We start from the raw sequence: 20,039 nt of genomic DNA, 5'->3' as shown, positions 1-20,039 counted from the left end.
CCTTTTAAAATGTATTACGGCACATGCCGGATTATTCTATACAATTTTATTTTATCACCTGACATTAATGTGATTAGAATGTGATTAGACTGGCTCACTTTCCTGGGCCATGGCTGGATTCCCAAAGTAGAGGACATTGCACATGTCTCCATATGTAAAACAAAGCAGACCACCCATGCCTTGATTATCCCGGCAAAAATCATAAAAAAAAATCAACCCCTTCCCTGAATTCTGACAGTTATTCTGAGTCCGTCCCACCATGAGCTTTTCCCAAGACTTGCTTCTCTGTCACCGCCAATTAGCATAATCTTGAGGCAGTGGATAAATCCTGTAAGGAAAGCGGAGTAACAGGTGCCACGGATGGTCTGGTTTACTCTGACTCAGTTTGATTCCAGTTTGTTTAAAGCTTAGAAACCCAAGATGACAAACTAGCTACCTCATGTTTACAAGCTGGTCCTTTTTGTCAATCCAAAGAATGTCAGAGAGACTTAGTCATTATAATCTAACCCAACTGGTCACTTTTGCCAGACTACCCCACATCTGATCTGCCAGAGGGAGCGAGAGGGTTTTTCTGTCTTCACCCCCTCCCTTCCTCCTCCTCTCCCTGGTGGAGCCCAAGTGGACACGGATCAAGTCAAGGAGAAGAGTAGAGTTTGGACTCACGAAGAAATCTCTGACATCTGGGCCTAGCGGACATACAGCAACCTCATCCCACCCCAAAGTCTCAGCATGGGGGCGTCCTATGGAAAAAAAGTAAGTATGCTTTGTTCTTTTTGTGGAGCAGTTTAGGTAACTGATGTAGTGAGTGGATGACACAGGCCATGGCTTGTTTTCAACACTTGACGTGTATTAAGAGTGTCTTGTTCTCATCAGAATCATCACCAAGCATTCAAGCCACTGCTATTTTGTCTTTAATTATTAATATTGAACAATTAAAACATCTAAAGTAATAACTTTTTTCAATGTAACCATTTAATGTGTGAATGAGTGCTGATTTTAACGTTATTTTGTTTGTTATAGTCAACATTAATGATAATGCTTTGATATTTTCAAATGATGCATTTGAGTCCAGGACGGTAAATGCTGTTTACGGTTGGCGTAATATAAAACAGAATTGCTCTCATTTCCACGAGTTTCGGATTAACCCAAGAGCCCAGTGTTGGTCTTTTTAATGTTTAGCCCATTTTCAGTGAAGTATTGTAGTAGTAACACTGACACATATTTGAGCTATGTGGGAAGGGGTGCATGCTGGGAAGGTGTGGATGGAGGGTGTGGTGGTGACTGAAGTTGACTCATTGCTGACAGCTGCTGTAGAGAGGGTTACTAGAGGATTATAAGATACAAGAGCCTCTTCTGATTACCTATGTCTAAGCCATTTGTCTGTACAATCAAGCGTCAGGTTTATTAGGGTGAAGAGTCACAGTCAGAATTAAATAGATCTTGATCCATATCATGGATAAGGAACTGTTCTGTATAGGCATGTAGCTAAATGTTTTGTAAATTGGCCGGTTATGGATCAATCTTCATACAGAACAGGGCTGTGTTTCTTAAAAGCATTGTGAGCTAAGTTGATCATATTAGAGACCATTGGTGGCAATGATTCTACGATCTTAGTCTTTGCCCTGGACCATAACTGGTTGTCTAATTGTAAAATATTTTCTAGTATTGTGTCTCTGGGTGTCTCTTTGGGCACTTTTATGTTACTAAATTGAATGTCTTTCCCCTTTTTTCTTTTTGTTATATGAGAATCACATTAAAAGTAACTTTATCATGCCTTGATCATTTATTTGTGCTACTTTTCATATGACTTTTATGTATAGACTTGTTTTTCAGACCCAGATTTTTAATTTTTAATTAGGAAATGCGTCATGAAATGTTAATTATTATATATGAATATATGAAAATTATGATAATACAAAGAGTATAATAAACATAAACCATTTCATGTGCTTACTTACACCTACTTTCTTACACCCTCACTCAGACACTTACTTACACTCACACTCATTCAGTGACTTACACTCACACACACACACACACTCACTCACTTACTTACTTACTTACTTACTTACTTACTGTGGTGTAATTTCCACCATACAGCAGTTTTGTACTAAGTAGAACGCAGTCAGTCAAAAGCTTGAGATTAAATATGATGTGTGAAAAAACAAACAAACAAAAGAAAAGACCAAGTAAAATTCCCTTGCAGGCAGAATATTTAAAGTAATTATAGTCAAATCTGAAATCATTTGGTCATATTGGAAAGAAGTGTGAAGTTAATGTAGAATTTTGTGCATTTAGGATGCATAAAAAGCTAGGCTATTAAGTTGTCATGGGGTGGAGAATTTTCTTTTTTTATATATAACTTTCAGAATAATAGTAATAACAATAAACTGTGTAAGATTCAGAGTGACAGAAAGTGTGTTTTAAGAAGTATATCCTTTGAAAGAAATATATATATATATATATATATATATATATATATATATATATATATATATATATATATATATATATATATATATTCCCTTAATTCTAGCAGTGGGGCAGAAGTCATGGATTTATGATGATTTACTTTCAAGACACAATATCAAAAAGCAGCCAATAATAGTCTAGCAATGACCTTGCAAATTCCTTTAGTCCCACATGCAAACTGGTGCCAGACCAATTCAGTATCCCATAATCTCTCGAAATATCGACTTAAGGTTCACAGCCGTCTCATTCTGTTCAACCAGCATGGCGGATCATACAGCCTGCACTTCAAAACTTACAGTATATCTGAAGTAAAGCAAGAACGGTGGCCCCCCGGTGAGCAGATTGTTGCTTTGATAGTCCAGCAGTTATTGGAATGTGAGTTGTTCAGTAATGTATAAGGTGCAGCAGAGAAACCAGTGCTCAGTGAGAGCTGAAAATGTCAGCTTGTCAGAGCTGTAATTTCACCCTCTCTGCCAGCTTCCGGGACTCTTGGCATGAGCTGAATACCTAGACAGGACCTCGCAGTTATAGACGCTCACATTATAAGACCCCTCTTTCCCTTTTTCAAATAGGCTGTTGAACGGAGGCCTAACTGGAAGAGAGATCATCCAAACATTTGTGATTGTTAAAGTCCCCCTGTCAATCATTTTATCCCTTAAAACTCAACTTTAATCACCAAAATTACATATTTAAAGTTTTTTCTTTGATTTTTTTTTCATTGCTTAAAGTAGCTTGATTGTAATGCTACACCCTTGCCTTTAGTATACGTGGTTCGATGAATATGCAAATTAGCCCCGCCTCCACTCAGCTCCAGCTCAGAAATTCACTCGTTGATGATCACACGTTGACCTGATTGGTTGCAAGGTTTTTTATGACGTCAGAAACAACATCAATTTCAAACTGCATTTTTTTGAGACTGTCTAATTAGTTCACTGCAGTATTATAGAGAAAATGTTCAGCAATAGTGTTTGAATAGACTTATGAATTTGCACATGTTTTTTTTTTTTTTCTTAAAGCACATTAAAAACACTACACAGACATATAAACAACATTAAAAGCTTGATTTTCACCACAGGGGGACTTTAATAAAACCTAATGCGGCGACATAATCTGTTTTGTTGTGTCTTGTAAACGCAATTGATTTTGATTGGAACTTTGTTCTGTGTTCATCCTGTTACAAGCTTTCTTCCACTGAAGCGTGTGTCTCCACTGTGACATTTCATGCATGGGTAGGATGAGACTGCACAAAGCTCACTCAAACACGAGTGAATATGGAGTGATTAGGAAACTGGTTGTAATCCAAGCAAATTAAATCATACGAAAAATAAGTGGGCCTATACTTTTTTGGTGTATACAAGTATACTTTTGAAGTATACTTTAAGTATAAAAGTAGTAAACTGTGAGTACACAACAAGTTTACAGCTAAGTTTTTATTTGTATTGCTACTATACAAGTGAAATTATAGGTATACTGATAGTTTTCTAGTCTAATACTTTTGCACATTTTTTGGTTTATGAAAGTACACTTTGAAGTATACTCTCTACTCCCAAGTATACTAAGTTTTCATTAAGTGAACATAACATCATTCGTATAATTTGCTATTTATATATTATTTTTGCACTTTAAAGTATCTACTATGTTCCTATTTAGGTATTACTATTATTTTATATTTGAAACATACATTTAACTGTGCTTTTACTCTTTTCCAACTCTTTTTATTCTAGCTTTATGCATTCTTTTTTTATCAACACTGGAATGTGGGTAAGTTTAATATAAAAAGCAACATTTTAAACATAAAGCTGAGAAAATCACAATTTTGTCAAAGACTACATCCGGATCAGATTCAAAACGATGATCAAAACACAGGTGGAGTAGATCGAGTCCAAAGCTTCACAGTTTCCTCTTCATGGGTTCAACATTTCATTTGGTAATGCTGGGCAGTTTTGCTGTTTATATGCTGTTTAATGGTGATGATCGTGTTATTATACATTTGTGCAGACAATCTTCTATCACTTGTCTCTGTTTCTTCGCCTGTTTTGATCCGGAAGATGTGTCATAGCGCCCCCTACCGTATAACAGCGTAAAACATGGATAGCTGGGAAAATCAGTCAATGGCAAGGGAAGAGTAAAGTAGATTTGCAGTCAATTCCTGTACACTACATTGGACGTTCACACCAACTATAGTAATGTTGACACATAGGAATGATATATTTGGAATCAATTTTAGAATGATTTTTCTCCCCAGATGTTGTATCTGGGGCCGGCCATTACCAGAAGCCAGTGATTATAGTTTATAAAGTTATAAATATGGATATTTTTCTTAAAAAAATACATCCCTTCACTTCAGAAGGCTTTTATTAACCCCCTGGAGCCGGTCGGATTACTTTTATGATGGATGGATGGATGGATGGATGGATGGATGGATGGATGGATGGATGGATGGAAGGATGGATGGATGGATGGATGGATGGAAGGATGGATGGATGGATGGATGGATGGATGGATGGATGGATGGAAGGATGGATGGATGGATGGATGGATGGATGGATGGATGGATGGATGGATGGATGGATGGAAGGATGGATGGATGGATGGATGGATGGATGGATGGATGGATGGATGGATGCGCTTTTTTGGGCTCTACTCACACCCATTAAAAAGCTTGGAAGAGCCAGAATATTTTTTAATATAACTCCGATTGTTTTTGGCTGATAAAAGAAAGGCATGTACACATAGGATGGCTTGGGGGTGAGCAAATTAAATTTTTTGGTGAACTATCCCTTTAAAATAAATACTTACATTGGTGTGGATGCATATGTAGTTATTGTTTTTGATGTGAATTGGTCTTTATTCTATACTGGACACTGTTTGTATACGGAGCATTATGTAGTAAACAGCATACTCGGTTTCATTCCAAACATAGCCTCTGTTTTGGCATTTTACGTGCTTTGGGTGGAAACTATTTAGGAACAATAAAGCTCAGACTGATCTTGAATGTGCATCTCTGCTCCTAAATTATAATGAGTAACAACAAAGCTGGTCTAGAATCAGGATTAATACGGTTATATCAGCCAACTCCTGAGCAGAGCACTTGCATGTGATTTCCCTACTGCTAAATGGGATGTCAAGTTGTGCTAATGCTTCCTGTGCCAGAGACCTACTGAGGAAGATTAGACCAATCAGACAAATCCTTTCTAAATGAACCAACAGTCAAGCTAAAAATAATTACACACTCTGGGGCGGAATTTAACACTGAAAGTACAGGTGTTTATGTATATTTATATAAAAGTTATCTGAGACAGTACAAATGTCTAAAGTTTTTTTTTTAAAGTTTATTCAGGTTTTTTTTATTTATTTTTTATAAATGGATTAAAGTAGCTTTTGTAAAGGTGTACAAGGTCTGTCTTCCGCTCACTGAGTCACCAGTGATGTTGGACTTCTGACATCTAGTGGTGTGGATGAAGCATCAGGCAAAAGCAAGTTTTCAGTTGCCATTGCCATCGGAATACAATGACGGTCGTATTTGTCACCCATGATTAATTTATTCCACAATTAAAAGTTAAGCTGGTCATGTGATCTCAACATAACAGCCACCGTGATGAGGCAACCCGCTTTATGTTATACTTTTATTGGCTACTGATATGACTGGTCTTTGACTGTTATAGTGCATCTATAAGTTACACCAGGTTGATTTTATAATTAACTAGTTATAATTAGCCATATAAAGATTATATTATATTATATTATATTATATTATATTATATTATATTATATTATATTATATTATATTATATTATATTATATTATCAGGTATTATAAAACAACATGCTTTGCTGGAGGACAGCTTGAAATCCCCTAATATAGCTTTTTGAAAGTTTTATTTGTTGTGTTATTTTTCTGCTATACACCAAATATGGGCTTTTATTAATAATTGAAAGCATTAACATTACAGTAGCTTTTTGTTTTAATGTAATGTTAATTGGATCACATGTGTGTTTTCACAGTTGTTGTAACATTTTGTTATAAAAAAAAAAAAGAGGAATCCTAAATAGTTAACTGCTGAATTCTGGAGTTTAGCAGCTTCCGGTTGGTTGATGCCAGACAGTGAATGTGTAGGAGAAAAAGTGGGTCAGATTCAAAGTAAGATGGGTCCAGACACCAGAATGTATAAGAACCCTGGAGACGAGTAACTGAACCTGTCCGAGCTGTACTTCAGCCTCTGCAACAAATGAGTCTCTTACACAGCAGAAATCCTTTTCTCTCTCACTGTCTCTCTCTTTCAGCATTAGCACAGGTCTCATTTCACTCCATTAAGAGAAAAACAAACCTCTGAAATAAGAAACAACACTTCAATTTGAAGGCTAAACTGTGGGTTGCAGGCAGAGATAGAGGTTCATCTGAGACTCTGGAATGTTGAAGTTTCAAATGACTGCTCGGATGTTTCACTTTACATTAGATATTTGTTTCACTAAATTACACTTAGTTGTCCTTGGTTTTAATTTATGTACAGTTAAAAACTTTTTAAATACTTTCCTTTTGCTGTATGTTCTTGAAAATGATGTAAAAGACAGAATGAATGATCAAGCATGTCAACATGTCCATTAAACTCGGTCAAATTATGGAATTTATACAAAAGTGAAGTGAGGGAAAAGGTTCACCACTCATCATAAAAAAAGAAAACAATGTAATCAACTTATGAATAGTGTGGCAGACTGTTTAAAACATGAAATATTCTAGAATGTCTACAGCAATGCATGATCATGGTGTTATGAATATAACTTTGCATATGGTTTTTAGGAATTTTTATTGTGGTCAGATATATTTGCAAAATCCTAAAAGTTGATTTGACCATCTAAATCTGTACTGATAAAGAGCATGTTTGTCTGCAAGTTAATAATTCCAGCCTAAAATCAATTGTCTCTTTCATTATTTTGGTTTTGACCTTAAATATTATATACTAATGTGTTCCTCCCACACGGTTTCCTCCAACACAAAGCAGTTGTAGCCTAGAACAAATTGGGTTTCAGATATTGTTTTTGAAGGATATTTTTCTCATTTTCTGGAAAAGAATCACTTATACTATGGGAATCATACATTTGACCCAGTGCAGCTGATCAACTGTTGATCAAAATCCATGCTCGCATGCATTGCAAGTAAATGAGTAGTCTATAACTCGTTAATTGTCGTTACAGAAATCCCCAGAGCTTTGTAACTGACAAGTCGTGATTCATTGAGAGCTTAAAAAGCACAGCTGCATATGGCTGATTTGCCCTTTGGCATATGTTTGATGACGTTTGACGCAGTTCAGGTTTTATTTATAACCGTTTTTACTGCATTTACATGTATAGCATTGAATGTCTCGGTTTGGGGCATGACGTAAGCTGTGTGGAGATGTACTGATCTAGCACTTTATTCCCCACCAGGTGGCACAGTCGCTCCAAATGTTAAAATGCCTTCAAGTATTACGTATCAACATATGACATTTAAAAACTGTGGTTTACTATAAAACAATTTTGTGTAACAACATAAGGCAAATATCCTACAGCTAAAAAAAAAAAAAAAAAAAAAAAACTTTTTTAGCAGATTTTACTTTACATTTAGCATTATACTGTTCATAGAAATTTGGGAATTCCAGGCTAGGTTAGGCTATATTATTTTTTAAAACCCCTGCAAACAGCATTCAGTATATTTAGGCTCTGTGTCATGATTCCTGTCTTGTGTTCCACTTGTCTTGTGTGTACTTTTGTCATTTCCTGTCTTGCGCTAAGTTTTGTAGTCCTATGTAGTTTTTCATGTTGATTAGTCTCCCCAGGTGTATCTTGTTTCCTCGTTATCTAGTTAAGCTTGTTTGCCCCTGTGTATTTATAGCCCTTGTTTTTCACTTTGGTTGGTCAGTTGTTGTAAGTGTATTGGTTGTCTCTGTGATCCCCCTGGTTTTGTTCCTTTGTTCTTCAAGTTCTGTGTTCTCAGTTTTATGTGTTACTTTATTAAATAACCCTGCGTTTAGATCCTCGTCTTCGCCTGCTTTCCTCAGCTCATCACACTCTGTTTCCTACAGAATGATGTCAAACATCACTTTTTACAAATATATGACCAGGATATTAACACAGGATATTATTTTTTTTTTATTTTTCTTTAATGTTAAATCAATTTAATGTTTATCCAACTGCAACCATACATAGGACAGTTGATTTGGAGAATGGATGGATAGATTAGTGTTTATTCACTTATTTTATTTTAATTAATTTGTTTGGGATAAATTTAAAGATGTAAATTCAATAAAGGTTTAAAATTGGTTACAGTTTAACATATCCAAATTCACCCATTTTTAGGCAGTCAAAAAATATTACTGCCAAAAAAAAGTCTGTTGTTGTACTGCTATTACAGTACAGATATGTTCTCTAAAGATGAGCCGCATTTGAAGTTGTGATGAATAAAAGTCTCACATTACAGTTAAAAGACCCCAAATTTTGTCCGTTTGTTGTAAAACATGCATGTGCATTAGCTGGACAAGCCTAAAAAACATATTTTTCTTATTTTTTGTGAGTGATTGACTTGTTGTTTTGGATGCAAATTTGAGTCTTTCCATAGTCAAGTAGATAAAAGATATATTTGTAGTGTTGAAAAATGCCTGCTTGGGGACATTACGGGTTGGTTTGCACAAGGACAAGTGTATGCTAGTTATATGTGCACACACTTGACTACACACATGTACAGCTGTTTAATAGAGTGGCTCCAAGCAGCCCAAGATTTATCACCATTTCCACTTACTTTCATCTCAACGGGAAACGGGAAGATGGATTCTGATCTTGTGTAGTTTACCAGGTCTTAGCTCCCATTAAAACACATAATGACCATTAGGGGAATGGAAAATGCTTAACTGTGTAAGGAAAGAAGCATTTAGGGGTCTTTAATGTCTGTTTCATTGCAACATTTAGATTCATATTCATATTCAGGCCCAGCCAGCAGATCAGGACCATGGGAATCTGCAGAACGGTGTCACATGTCACAAACAGAATGATAAACGAATAAACAATATTTTATCGTACATGAAATCATTCCTTATCATTGTTTGTCTGTGTGCCACATCGGGTCCCAGCAGAAGACTGGAGCGTTGATCCGTGCCCATGTTCTCCAGTAGGTCCCGTGGATAATTAGCAGGCTGTCTCTCCCCTCCGTGGCCTCCGCTAATTGTTTGTGTTGTCTAGGAAACCTGAGAACCCTCAGCTTGAAACCAGAGCTGCAACGCAGGGCCAAAATCTATTAAAAACACCCTTTTTGTTTGTGGCTTATGCGTGAGGATGCAATATCACTTTGCAGTATATGGGTACAGAGACAGGTTCTGAACAGCGTAAATAAAACATGAGAGATCAGAACGGGCCACAAGCAGAAAGGTCAAGCGATCACTTCGGCCAGTAACTGGACACTACAGGTGAGGCGCTGTGGCATTCAGCCCATCTTGGAAGACAATGGTGCATTCTGGAGGAGGTCACGCTTGGAGGGCACGCAAGGTTTAGTGATGCCAGATTGCTTTGGCTGTGGCCTATATTCTGTCCCTTGTGATAGACGAGAGGACAACTTTGATTTCAGAGAGGTTGATGTTCTTTTCTACATTAGGCTACTACATCATACTGCACTAGATGAAACTACACTGTAAAAAATGATCATGATTTTAACGATAGAAAACTGTAAACATGCTATGGGGAAAAACTGTTAATTGGTTAATAGAAAGTTTCCGTACTATATACGGTGAATAACTGTGATAGATCTAACCGTACATTTAATGTAATTTTACAGTTAAATACAATTACATTTATAGTTTTTGGAAGTGAAAAAGAATAAGTCATTGTATCATTTGCAGTGAAGAAACGTAAACGTGACAAGTCCCTGCGTGATGCTTCACATTTGATATATTTTTGTTGAAATAACTGTTTCCTCAGTTTTTCTTAGTTTTTTTCTAATCAGTTATGTACATTAGGTGTTATTTTACATTGAATGTTGTTAAATTAATGTTTATTGCATTTTTAAAATGTCATGAGTGTTATCATGATGGTGTAAATATGGCTCTCATCACCACTGTGATTTGTGGTTGTCATTGTATTACAATGGTACAGAACAGATATTAGTACTTCAATAGATCGGTAAATCGACATTATATCAGATAATGAAATAAGTGTTTTACTGAAAATGTAAGTTAAGTCTGTAAAACCTAAAATGTTGCTAGCATATTTTTTACAGTAAATTTCTGCCAACCACAGCTGCAAGTTTTTGCCGTAAATTTAACGGAATTTTTTTTTGTACTGTATCTTTATACACTTACCCATAATATCCTTCATTTTGCTACCATTGTAAAAAAAAAAAATATATATATATATATATATATATATATATATATATATATATATATTTATGGTTGCCAGAGATTTGCCAGAAATGTATTGGTTACACGGTTTATGATTTTACTGGATGGCTATAGCTGGGTTTCCATCCAAATGTGAAGTGAATCTTTTCAAAGTTCGCAAAAAAACAAACAAATGCGAGTTAGGTGTGTTTCCATCAAATTGTTCGATTGGATCACGGTGGTATTTGTAACCAAGAAACCAACAGTAAAGAAAACATCATCATTGGAAAAATACCATAATAAGTTTACATAAATAACATAAAATGCAACGCAATACACAATATAATTCCCAGTGTGCATTACTAACAAAAAAAAAAGTTATTTTAATAAAACATAATATATGTTGTGTTTGCATGGGAATGTCCTTGTACTGTTTTTCACCATAAAATAATATGGTTATTCATATTTTTTGCTTCTAAAAACGTCTCAGGTTACTACTGTAACCATAGTTCCCTGAGAAAGGGAACGAGACGATGCGTCACTTGACGCTTTGGGAACGCCCCCAGCGTGCATGCGTCTGAGCATCAATGTCAACTAGTCCAATGGAAAAAATGAGCGTCACGGGCGGGTGACGTCATGACCAGGAAGGGATAAAGGCTCACCCGGTGAAACGCGGCATTAGCTTCAAAAAGTCGAAGCAAGCCGATCACAGGGAATCAGGAAGTATGGCAGGGTGACGCATCGTCTCGTTCCCTTTCTCAGGGAACTATGGTTACAGTAGTAACCTGAGACGTTCCCTTTCGAGGGAACTCGCGATGCGTCACTTGACGCTTTGGGAACGAGAATACCCAAAACGCCAGAATTCCAAGTACCTGAGTGTCAGTCTGTTGGAACTAAGCACTAAGCACCTGAGAACCTGGGGCAGCATCCAGGTCCAAACTGTAAAACCTGACGAATGTGAGCGGTGAGGACCAGCCTGCCGCATCACAAACGTCTTGGAGGGAAACCCCAAATAACAAGGCTTTAGAGGCCGCCATACCCCTCGTTGAGTGAGCTCTGACCACCAAGGGACACGGATGGTCAGAGTACTCGTATGCAAGTGAAATAGCCTCGACTATCCACTTGCTAACCGTCTGTTTAGAAGCAGGAAGACCCTTCTTAGGTGATCCAAAGCAAATAAATAACTGGTCGGACTTCCTCATAGAAGATGTCCGATGAACATAAGTATCCAGTGCTCGCACTGGACACAAGAGGTTCAGCCTTTCCTGGTCCGCAGATGTAAAAGGAGGAGGACAGAAAGCCTGCAGCACGATAGGCCTCGGAATCAAGGTCGGCACCTTAGGGACGTATCCCTGTTTTGGATATAAGAATGCCTTGACCATCCCCGGTGCAAACTCAAGGCAAGTGGGGGAAACCGAAAGGGCCTGAAGGTCTCCAACTCTCTTAAGGGACGAAATAGCTAGCAGAAAGATAGTCTTAAGGGTAAGAAATTTCTCTGAAACCGAATCTAAGGGCTCGAATGGAGCCCTAGACAGGCCTTCTAGTACTAATGCCAAATCCCAAGCTGGCACCCTAGTGCGAGTTGCAGGCCTCAGCCTCAGTGTGCCACGAAGGAAACGTGTAATCAGGGGGTCTCGACCCAACGATGTACCCCCAACCAGGGCGTGGTAAGCCGCAATGGCCGCCACGTAAACCTTAAGTGTGGAAGGACATAAACCTGACGTAAAGCGCTCCTGCAAGAACTCGAGTACTGTGTTTACAGAACAGTTAACCGGATCCCACTGATGTCGGTGACACCATACAGAAAAAACTTTCCACTTCAGCGCATATAGTTTCCTAGTAGCTGGAGCTCTGGAGCTTAGGATGGTCTCAGCAGCCTCAGCTGAGAGACCACTCTCTATGAGTTGGGCCCCCTCAGAGGCCAAACCCACAGGTTCCAAATCTCTGGCCGAGGGTGAAATATTGTGCCCCCGGCCTGAGACAGAAGGTCTCTCCTGATCGGGATCTCCAAGGGAGGACCGTCTAAGAGATGGATCAGGTCCGCAAACCAGATCCGACTCGGCCAGCGTGGTGCTACAAGCAGTAGGCTTATTCCGTACTGGCGGACTCGTTCCAGAACTCCTGGGAGCAGAGCAACAGGGGGAAATGCGTACAGACGTAGCCTCGGCCACGTCTGCACCATAGCATCCAGCCCCAGGGGGGCTGGGTGAGTAAGGGAGAACCAAAGTGGACAGTGCGTCGTGTGCTGAGACGCAAACAGATCCACCTCTGCTTGGCCGTAAAACTCCCAAATTTTCTCCACCGCCTCGGGGTGGAGTCTCCAGTCCCCTGGCCTCAGCTCCTGCCTCGACAGGATGTCTGCCCCCACATTCTGGTCCCCAGGAATATACACTGCCCTCAGGGAGAGTACCTTCCCCAGAGACCACAGGAGGATCTGGTGCGCCAGTTTGCAGAGCGGACGCGACCGCAGACCCCCCTGACGGTTCAGATAAGAGACCACTGATGTGTTGTCTGTTCGTACAAGCACATGATGGCCCCTCAGGTCTGGGAGAAACTGTCTCAACGCATTGAAGACAGCCATCATCTCCAGGCAATTGATGTGCCACGAAAGATGATGACTTTTCCACAGACCCTGAACCGAGCGGCCTTCCATTACCGCTCCCCAGCCGGTGAGGGAAGCATCTGTCGAGATCGTAACACGATGGCAAAGAGCTCCCAATACCGGACCCTGGGTTAAGAACCAATGTTTCCTCCATATAATTAAGGCACGAAGGCACCGCCGTGTGACCTTGATCATACGAAGTGGGTTTCCCCTCGGGGAGAACCCTCTGGTCCTTAGCCACCACTGTAAAGGTCTCATGTACAGCAGGCCAAAAGGAATCACGTTGGACGCTGCCGCCAAGAGACCCAACAGTCTCTCGAACTGTTTCACAGTGCGTGACTGGCCTAGCTTTAGCTCTTTGGTGGCTGTCAGGATAGCAGCTACACGAACGGGCGATAGAGTGGCCCGCATCGTCACTGAATCCCATACCACACCAAGGAAAGTGGTTCTCTGTACTGGAGAAAGAACACTCTTCTTGGCGTTGAGCCTCAACCCCAACATCTGCATATGAGCGAGAACGACACCTCGGTGCCGAACCGCCGACTGCTCTGATTCCGCCAGAACCAGCCAGTCGTCGATGTAGTTCAGAATACGTATGCCCTGAAGCCTGAGAGGGGCTAGAGCTGCATCCACGCATTTCGTGAACGTGCGGGGTGATAAAGCTAGACCGAAAGGAAGAACCCGATATTGGTATTCTTTGCCCCCGAAAGAAAACCTTAGGAACTTCCTGTGCTGAGGGAGGATGGAGATATGGAAGTAGGCGTCCTTCAGATCTATCGTGACAAACCAGTCCTCGGATCTGATTTGAGTCGCGATCTGTTTGAGTGTCAGCATCTTGAACTTGAGTTTCTGTACTGAACGATTCAACAGACGAAGATCTAAAATGGGACGCAACCCCCCATTCTTTTTTGGAACAATGAAATAACGGCTGTAAAAACCCGACTCTCTGTCGGGTGAGTACACCTGTTCTATAGCTTCCTTTGCTAACAGGGCCTTTACCTCTTGCTCCATTACCAGAGCCTGCTCGGGATGCACCACTGTGGGCAGCACCCCGTTGTAACGAGGAGGACGAGAACCAAACTGGATTCTGTATCCTTTCTCTACAATCTGCAGGACCCAATGAGAAATATTCGGCAGAAGCTTCCACGCTGCCAGAAAATTTACTAAGGGAACCAGCCTCTCGAGGCTGGTCTCTGGTGTTATCGAGACAGCCAATTCCGGAGCCTGAAACATAATGGCAGGAACTACCTGAACTGGCCGCTCTAAGGCCCCCCTCAGAGGGCGCGAAACCGATGCTGTGCCGCAGCATAGCATCAGCGACTCGCTGGAGACCGCTGCGCCCTGAAGCACCGAGGGTGGCAGGGTTGGCAGAACGGTCTCGTGAGGACCCCGAAATGGAACAGGCACCGTAAAATCAGGTTTACACCGCTCCACTTCGGTCGGGGCTGTCCTCACAGGCCTGATGCGTGAACATCAGGACCTTTTTTTTTTTAACCGAAGTCTTCTTCGCCTGAAGAACGGTCCTCAGATCCGGCTTCGACTTAGAAGACTTCGGTTGAGAGGGTTGCGTCCGTCTCCAGTCTCTACGTGGAGGTGCACGAGATGCAACACTCTCTTTCTGATGCACACGATATGATGAGCTCGACGGCTGGGGCTGCTCACGCCCAGCAGCCCCAGGGGGCTGGACCCGGCGAGGGATAAACTTTTTAAAAACGTCCGCTTGTTTTTTTCTACGAATATCGTCATGACTGACTCCCTCACTACTATCCAGATCCCCCAGCAGGTCAGCTTGATAAGCCTGGAGCACTGCCATAGTATGCAGACATGCTCCAGCTTGACCTGCTGCCGTATAAGCTTTGCCCACTAACACCGAAGTGGCTTTAAGCTGTCTAGTGGGCAAAGCCGAGGCTTTCAGAGACGATGCGGGACCAGGGGAAAGATAACTGGCTAAATTCTCTTCCGCCTGGGGCATCGCCTCATAACCATACTCTTTCAGCCCTCTTATTCTCGAATAAGTGTTAACATGAGGGCTGAAAAGACGTGATGAGTATGGTTTATTCCACGATTTAGAAATCTCATTGTGCAAATCGGGAAAAAATGGAAGCCCTCGTGGTGGAGATAATGTGGTTGAAGATAAAAAGCGCTCATCTAATTTGCTTTTAGGACGAGCGCCCTTATTCTCAGATGGCCATTCAATATTTAACTTCTCTACAGCCCGCGACATAACATCCACCAGCTCATCATATGCTGGGGAAATAAATTGTGAATCCCTTTCCCCCATGTGTGTGCTTACACTCTCCACACTCATCACATCAACCTCCTCGGAGGAAGAGCAACAAAGTAGTGGAGGGCTCTCTCCCCGGGCGAAAGAAACCGCAGAGCGTGCTTCCGACACCGGGGAGAGAGCACTGGATCTCTCGGGTAAGGAAGGAGAAAGAGCCCTCGGACCCGTCTCCAACCCCTCCTAAAGATCCTTTTGCGATCCCCAGGAATGCATTCTCCGCGCCGCCTCAGCAGACGCGGGTCCTGATCCCTGTGGATCGCGAGCCTGCCCACTCACTTTATCAAAGAGTGACAGGCGAGAGCGGAGCATGCGAAGCGGTAACATCTCACAATGCTGGCACTCAGCCCCCTCGAAGGCTGAGACCGCATGCTCCACTCCCAAACAAACGACACAAAGCTCGTGTGTGTCCCCACCCGTTAAATAACGCGGGCAGGGAGAAACACACTGTTTGTACACTTGTTTAGTTTCCATCCTTTTCCGCAACAGACAACAGTAAATAGACAGAGACAAAATGACACAGATCGCTTGCTGAGACACAGAAGCTAATGCCGCGTTTCACCGGGTGAGCCTTTATCCCTTCCTGGTCATGACGTCACCCGCCCGTGACGCTCATTTTTTCCATTGGACTAGTTGACATTGATGCTCAGACGCATGCACGCTGGGGGCGTTCCCAAAGCATCAAGTGACGCATCGCGAGTTCCCTCGAAAGGGAACCATCAATTTGACTGTATTATACAGTGAAATTACTTATATTGCAATGTTGAACAACTTGTAATTTTACACCATATATGGTAAGGCATTTTAAATAACAGGTTTAGCATTTTAACAGTGTTTTTCTGTAAAAATTACAAACTTATTGTACTATACTGTCCTGTACTGTGATGGATGTTTAGATGTTTAGAGTTTGTTTTTGTTCTGTTCATTTCTGTGTTTCAAGGTTGTTTTTTCTAGCTTGTTAATTAGTTCAGTCTTCCTCCGTATGTCTTCATGGTTACTGATTGGTTTATTTCTGTTCAGGTGTGTTTAGTTAATTATCCTCCCTTGTTTACTGTCTATTTAAGCCCTGTGTTTCTTTCAGTTCATTGTCAGTTCTATTACTATGTTGGTTGTTCTGTTCCAAGTTCCAGACATTCATTAGTCTTTTGTAAAGTGTTGAGTTTGGTACTGGGGTCTATATGACCCCAATCGACTTTTCCTTAGTAAAAAAAAATGGTTCCCTTCATCTCAGTGGAACAAGATTTTGTGAATTTTCCTACATTATCTATCTATACACACACAAAAAAAACTGGGCTTGATTCGGTTGTTCTATAGGCATGTAAAAAAAATTTTTACACTTCTTGTCTTCGGGGTCAATATGACCCCACATTGAAATGAATGGGAAAATCGAAAAAAAAAATATTATTTTTCATTTGTCAAAAATAATTAATAAATCCAGAATAAATCTGAAAATGTCCATACCGCAATGAAGTCCTGGTACTAGAGAACAAATGCAATGTGGAACGAAAATGATCACTTGCACACACACGTGTACGCGCACACAAACACACATAAACGTATGACTCCAATAGAAAGCATTTTTATTGAAATTGGCAAATAAAATCAATAATTCCTGCATAAATCTGAAAATTCTCACACATAAATGAAGGCCTGGTACTAGATCACTAATACAATGTGGAATGAACATTATCACACACACATGTGCGCCCACACACACACAGACACAAATACACACACAGATAGAGAGAGGTGTGACTGCAATAGAGAGCATTTTTATAGAAATTGGGAAATAAAATCAAGAATTTCTGCATAAATCTAAAAAATTTCACACACAAATGAGGGTATGGTATGAGAGCACAAATGCAATATGGAAAGAACATGACTACACACAGATCACATGCACACAGAGAAACACACAAACAAACAAACAGGTGTGACAGCAAAAGAGAGCATTTTTATAGAAATTGGGGGAAAAAAACCAATAATTCCAGCATGAATCTAAAAATGTTCACACATAAATGAAGGCCTGGCATTAGAGAAAAAAATAATGTGGAATGAGCATGATTACACACACACACACATGCACGTGCGCACACACAAACACACACAGACACACAGGTGTGTTTACTCTTCACTCCTGTTCATATCTGCCTATAGCTGTTTGTTTTTTGTTTGTATTTACTTTTTAAAAAATAATTTCTTATTCTAAAGTTAATAATTTTGTACATTTTGATTATTGAAATAATATGTAATTGCAATCAAGTATTTTCATTTAGTGGTAACTTATGTGGCATTATTGCAAATTTATTTGGCATTACTGCAAATTTATATAGCATTATTGCAATAACAATATACTTCAAAAGACCCCAAACAACAACAAAAATAATTCTAAACTTTGACAAAATACTGATTTAATGTATTTTAAACGTTTAAATATATATATTCATAACAAAAGCTGTTATAAGAGCAGGAAGTCACATCCAGAAAAATGAATGGATCTCTATGGGGCCTCTGCTGGAAGTATATGGTAATTACACTTTAAGGCTAAAAATATATTATCTACAAAAAAACAGCTAACCAGCAGATGGCAGAATTATGCATCTAACAACTATATCAATATCTAGAAACAATTCATATTTAAATTTGATCATCATTAATGTGTTTTTTTTCATAAAAAATTTATATTTCATACATATGCTAATGGTGTAGTGGAGGAATTCTGCAGTAAATAGGTAAAAAAAGTACTTCATATCCCACAAAACACAGCATTAATGAATAGATGAGAAGTAAACAAAAAAAAATTATATATTATTTGTATGATTAAAAATGTATATTTTTTGTACAATTACTCTATCAATTGTTGGGGTCATATGGACCCCAAAGCCAAGATTTGTAAACAGGAAACGAAGACAACATGAGTTAATAAAAGAAGCTGCAGTATCTAGATCCTGGCAACTTTGTTTTGTGCTGCAACCAGCGATTGTAACACATTGTTTTTCATATTTTATTGTTTCATTTTAACTTTCAATGGAAGTGCTGTCATTGCAGCTATAACTTTGATTTCAAAGTGCCAGATATTGTTTCTACATAAAAATTCATAGTAGGGCATACTATAGTATAGTTTAGTGCAGTGTATGACTTTAATTCCGCAGTGGAGCATATTTAAAAAAAAAAAGTCTTTTGAGAATAAAAGTCAATAGGGTCCTGAGTAGAGATGCGCGGTTGGCGGTTATAGCCGCGGACTCCGCGGAAAAACCGCGGATAGGGCGGATGACGTGACGAATTTTTTTTAAAATTAAATTCGGGCGGGTGGCGGGCGGTTTCTAGTCTCGCGGCTGTCATCAGCAGCGCCTTGTATCAGCGGCTGGCGGGTGGGAAAATTGGTCAAAAACGTTGGTGTGGGTGGATGGCGGATGGATGATGAGTTTTGTGATTCGGTTGCGGATGAAATAATAGCCCATCCGCGCATCTCTAGTCCTTAGTTGTTTCGGAGCCCATTAACTTGAATTATATGGACAAAAACTATTGAAACATTCTTCAAAATATCTCCACTACACCATAGCCTCACTATACTATAGTAAACTTAAATATGCACACATACATATGTCAATGCTGTATTGGACTGTACTGGAACTTGCATTATACTGCAAGTCAAGTCAGGTCACTGGCGAGGCAAACACACATTGTGGATTCTAGACTTTAACCTATCCGGCACTGTTCCTATCAAAAAGGTGATTAGCCCTTTAGATGGAAACATCCATTCCTACTATTGCAAAGCATTATGATTTCGACCATTTATTTTTTTAAATGGTCTGTCTCTCGCTTACGTCTGCACTGCACTGATCTATCACTACTATGCTATACTGTACTTTACAGTATGCTATTTGTTCATTCACAATTTTAGAGATGGCCTGTATTGTTTAACATTTAATTGGTTCATTTCTGTCTGTGTTGTCTCAATAATCACAGTCATAATGACACACATTGACTGGCTTAAGAACCATTTCACCAGAGAATCAAGATATATGAAGCCCAATTCCACACTTAATGGACTGAGGGGCATTCCATAATTAAAGGAGAGCATTCACCGCCGAATAAATCCAATTCAGATCTCATTCATACTATTAAACACCACTCTACCATTCGCAGAACGCTGCTCCAAATATGGATTGACTCTTAGTGAGCATAAGCTTATTTCAACCTGATTCCATTGTTACTTGAGGAGGCTTTGCATCTTTCAGCCTCTTAGTAAGTCTTTGTTGATTATAATACAGTGTAAAGCCTCTCTCCCAATGAGAGGACACAAATCCCCTTTAAATACAAGCAAATTAATTACATCTCAA

At 39.8% G+C, this 20,039-nt stretch overlaps 1 protein-coding gene across 1 annotated transcript in view; it reads left to right on the top strand.

Annotated features, from left to right (window-relative positions):
• The first annotated feature begins 595 nt into the window (after positions 1-595).
• LOC143711244 (protein FAM107B) overlaps positions 596-20,039 on the top strand; it is a 62,501-nt gene continuing 43,057 nt past the window's right edge. Inside the window, exon 1 of the mRNA XM_077202570.1 lies at positions 596-753. Within this exon, the coding sequence (XP_077058685.1) occupies positions 730-753 (24 nt within the window). The 5' untranslated portion in view covers positions 596-729. The remainder of the gene's footprint in view (positions 754-20,039) is intronic.

The sequence above is a fragment of the Siphateles boraxobius genome, unplaced genomic scaffold (genome assembly GCF_051911475.1).
Source record: "Siphateles boraxobius isolate OS27281-9 unplaced genomic scaffold, OSU_SipBor_1 5, whole genome shotgun sequence".
NCBI classification, from domain to species: Eukaryota; Metazoa; Chordata; class Actinopteri; order Cypriniformes; family Leuciscidae; genus Siphateles; species Siphateles boraxobius.
The sequence above is the reverse complement of the archived record's forward strand: the minus strand, read 5'-3'. Positions and strand labels throughout refer to the sequence as shown.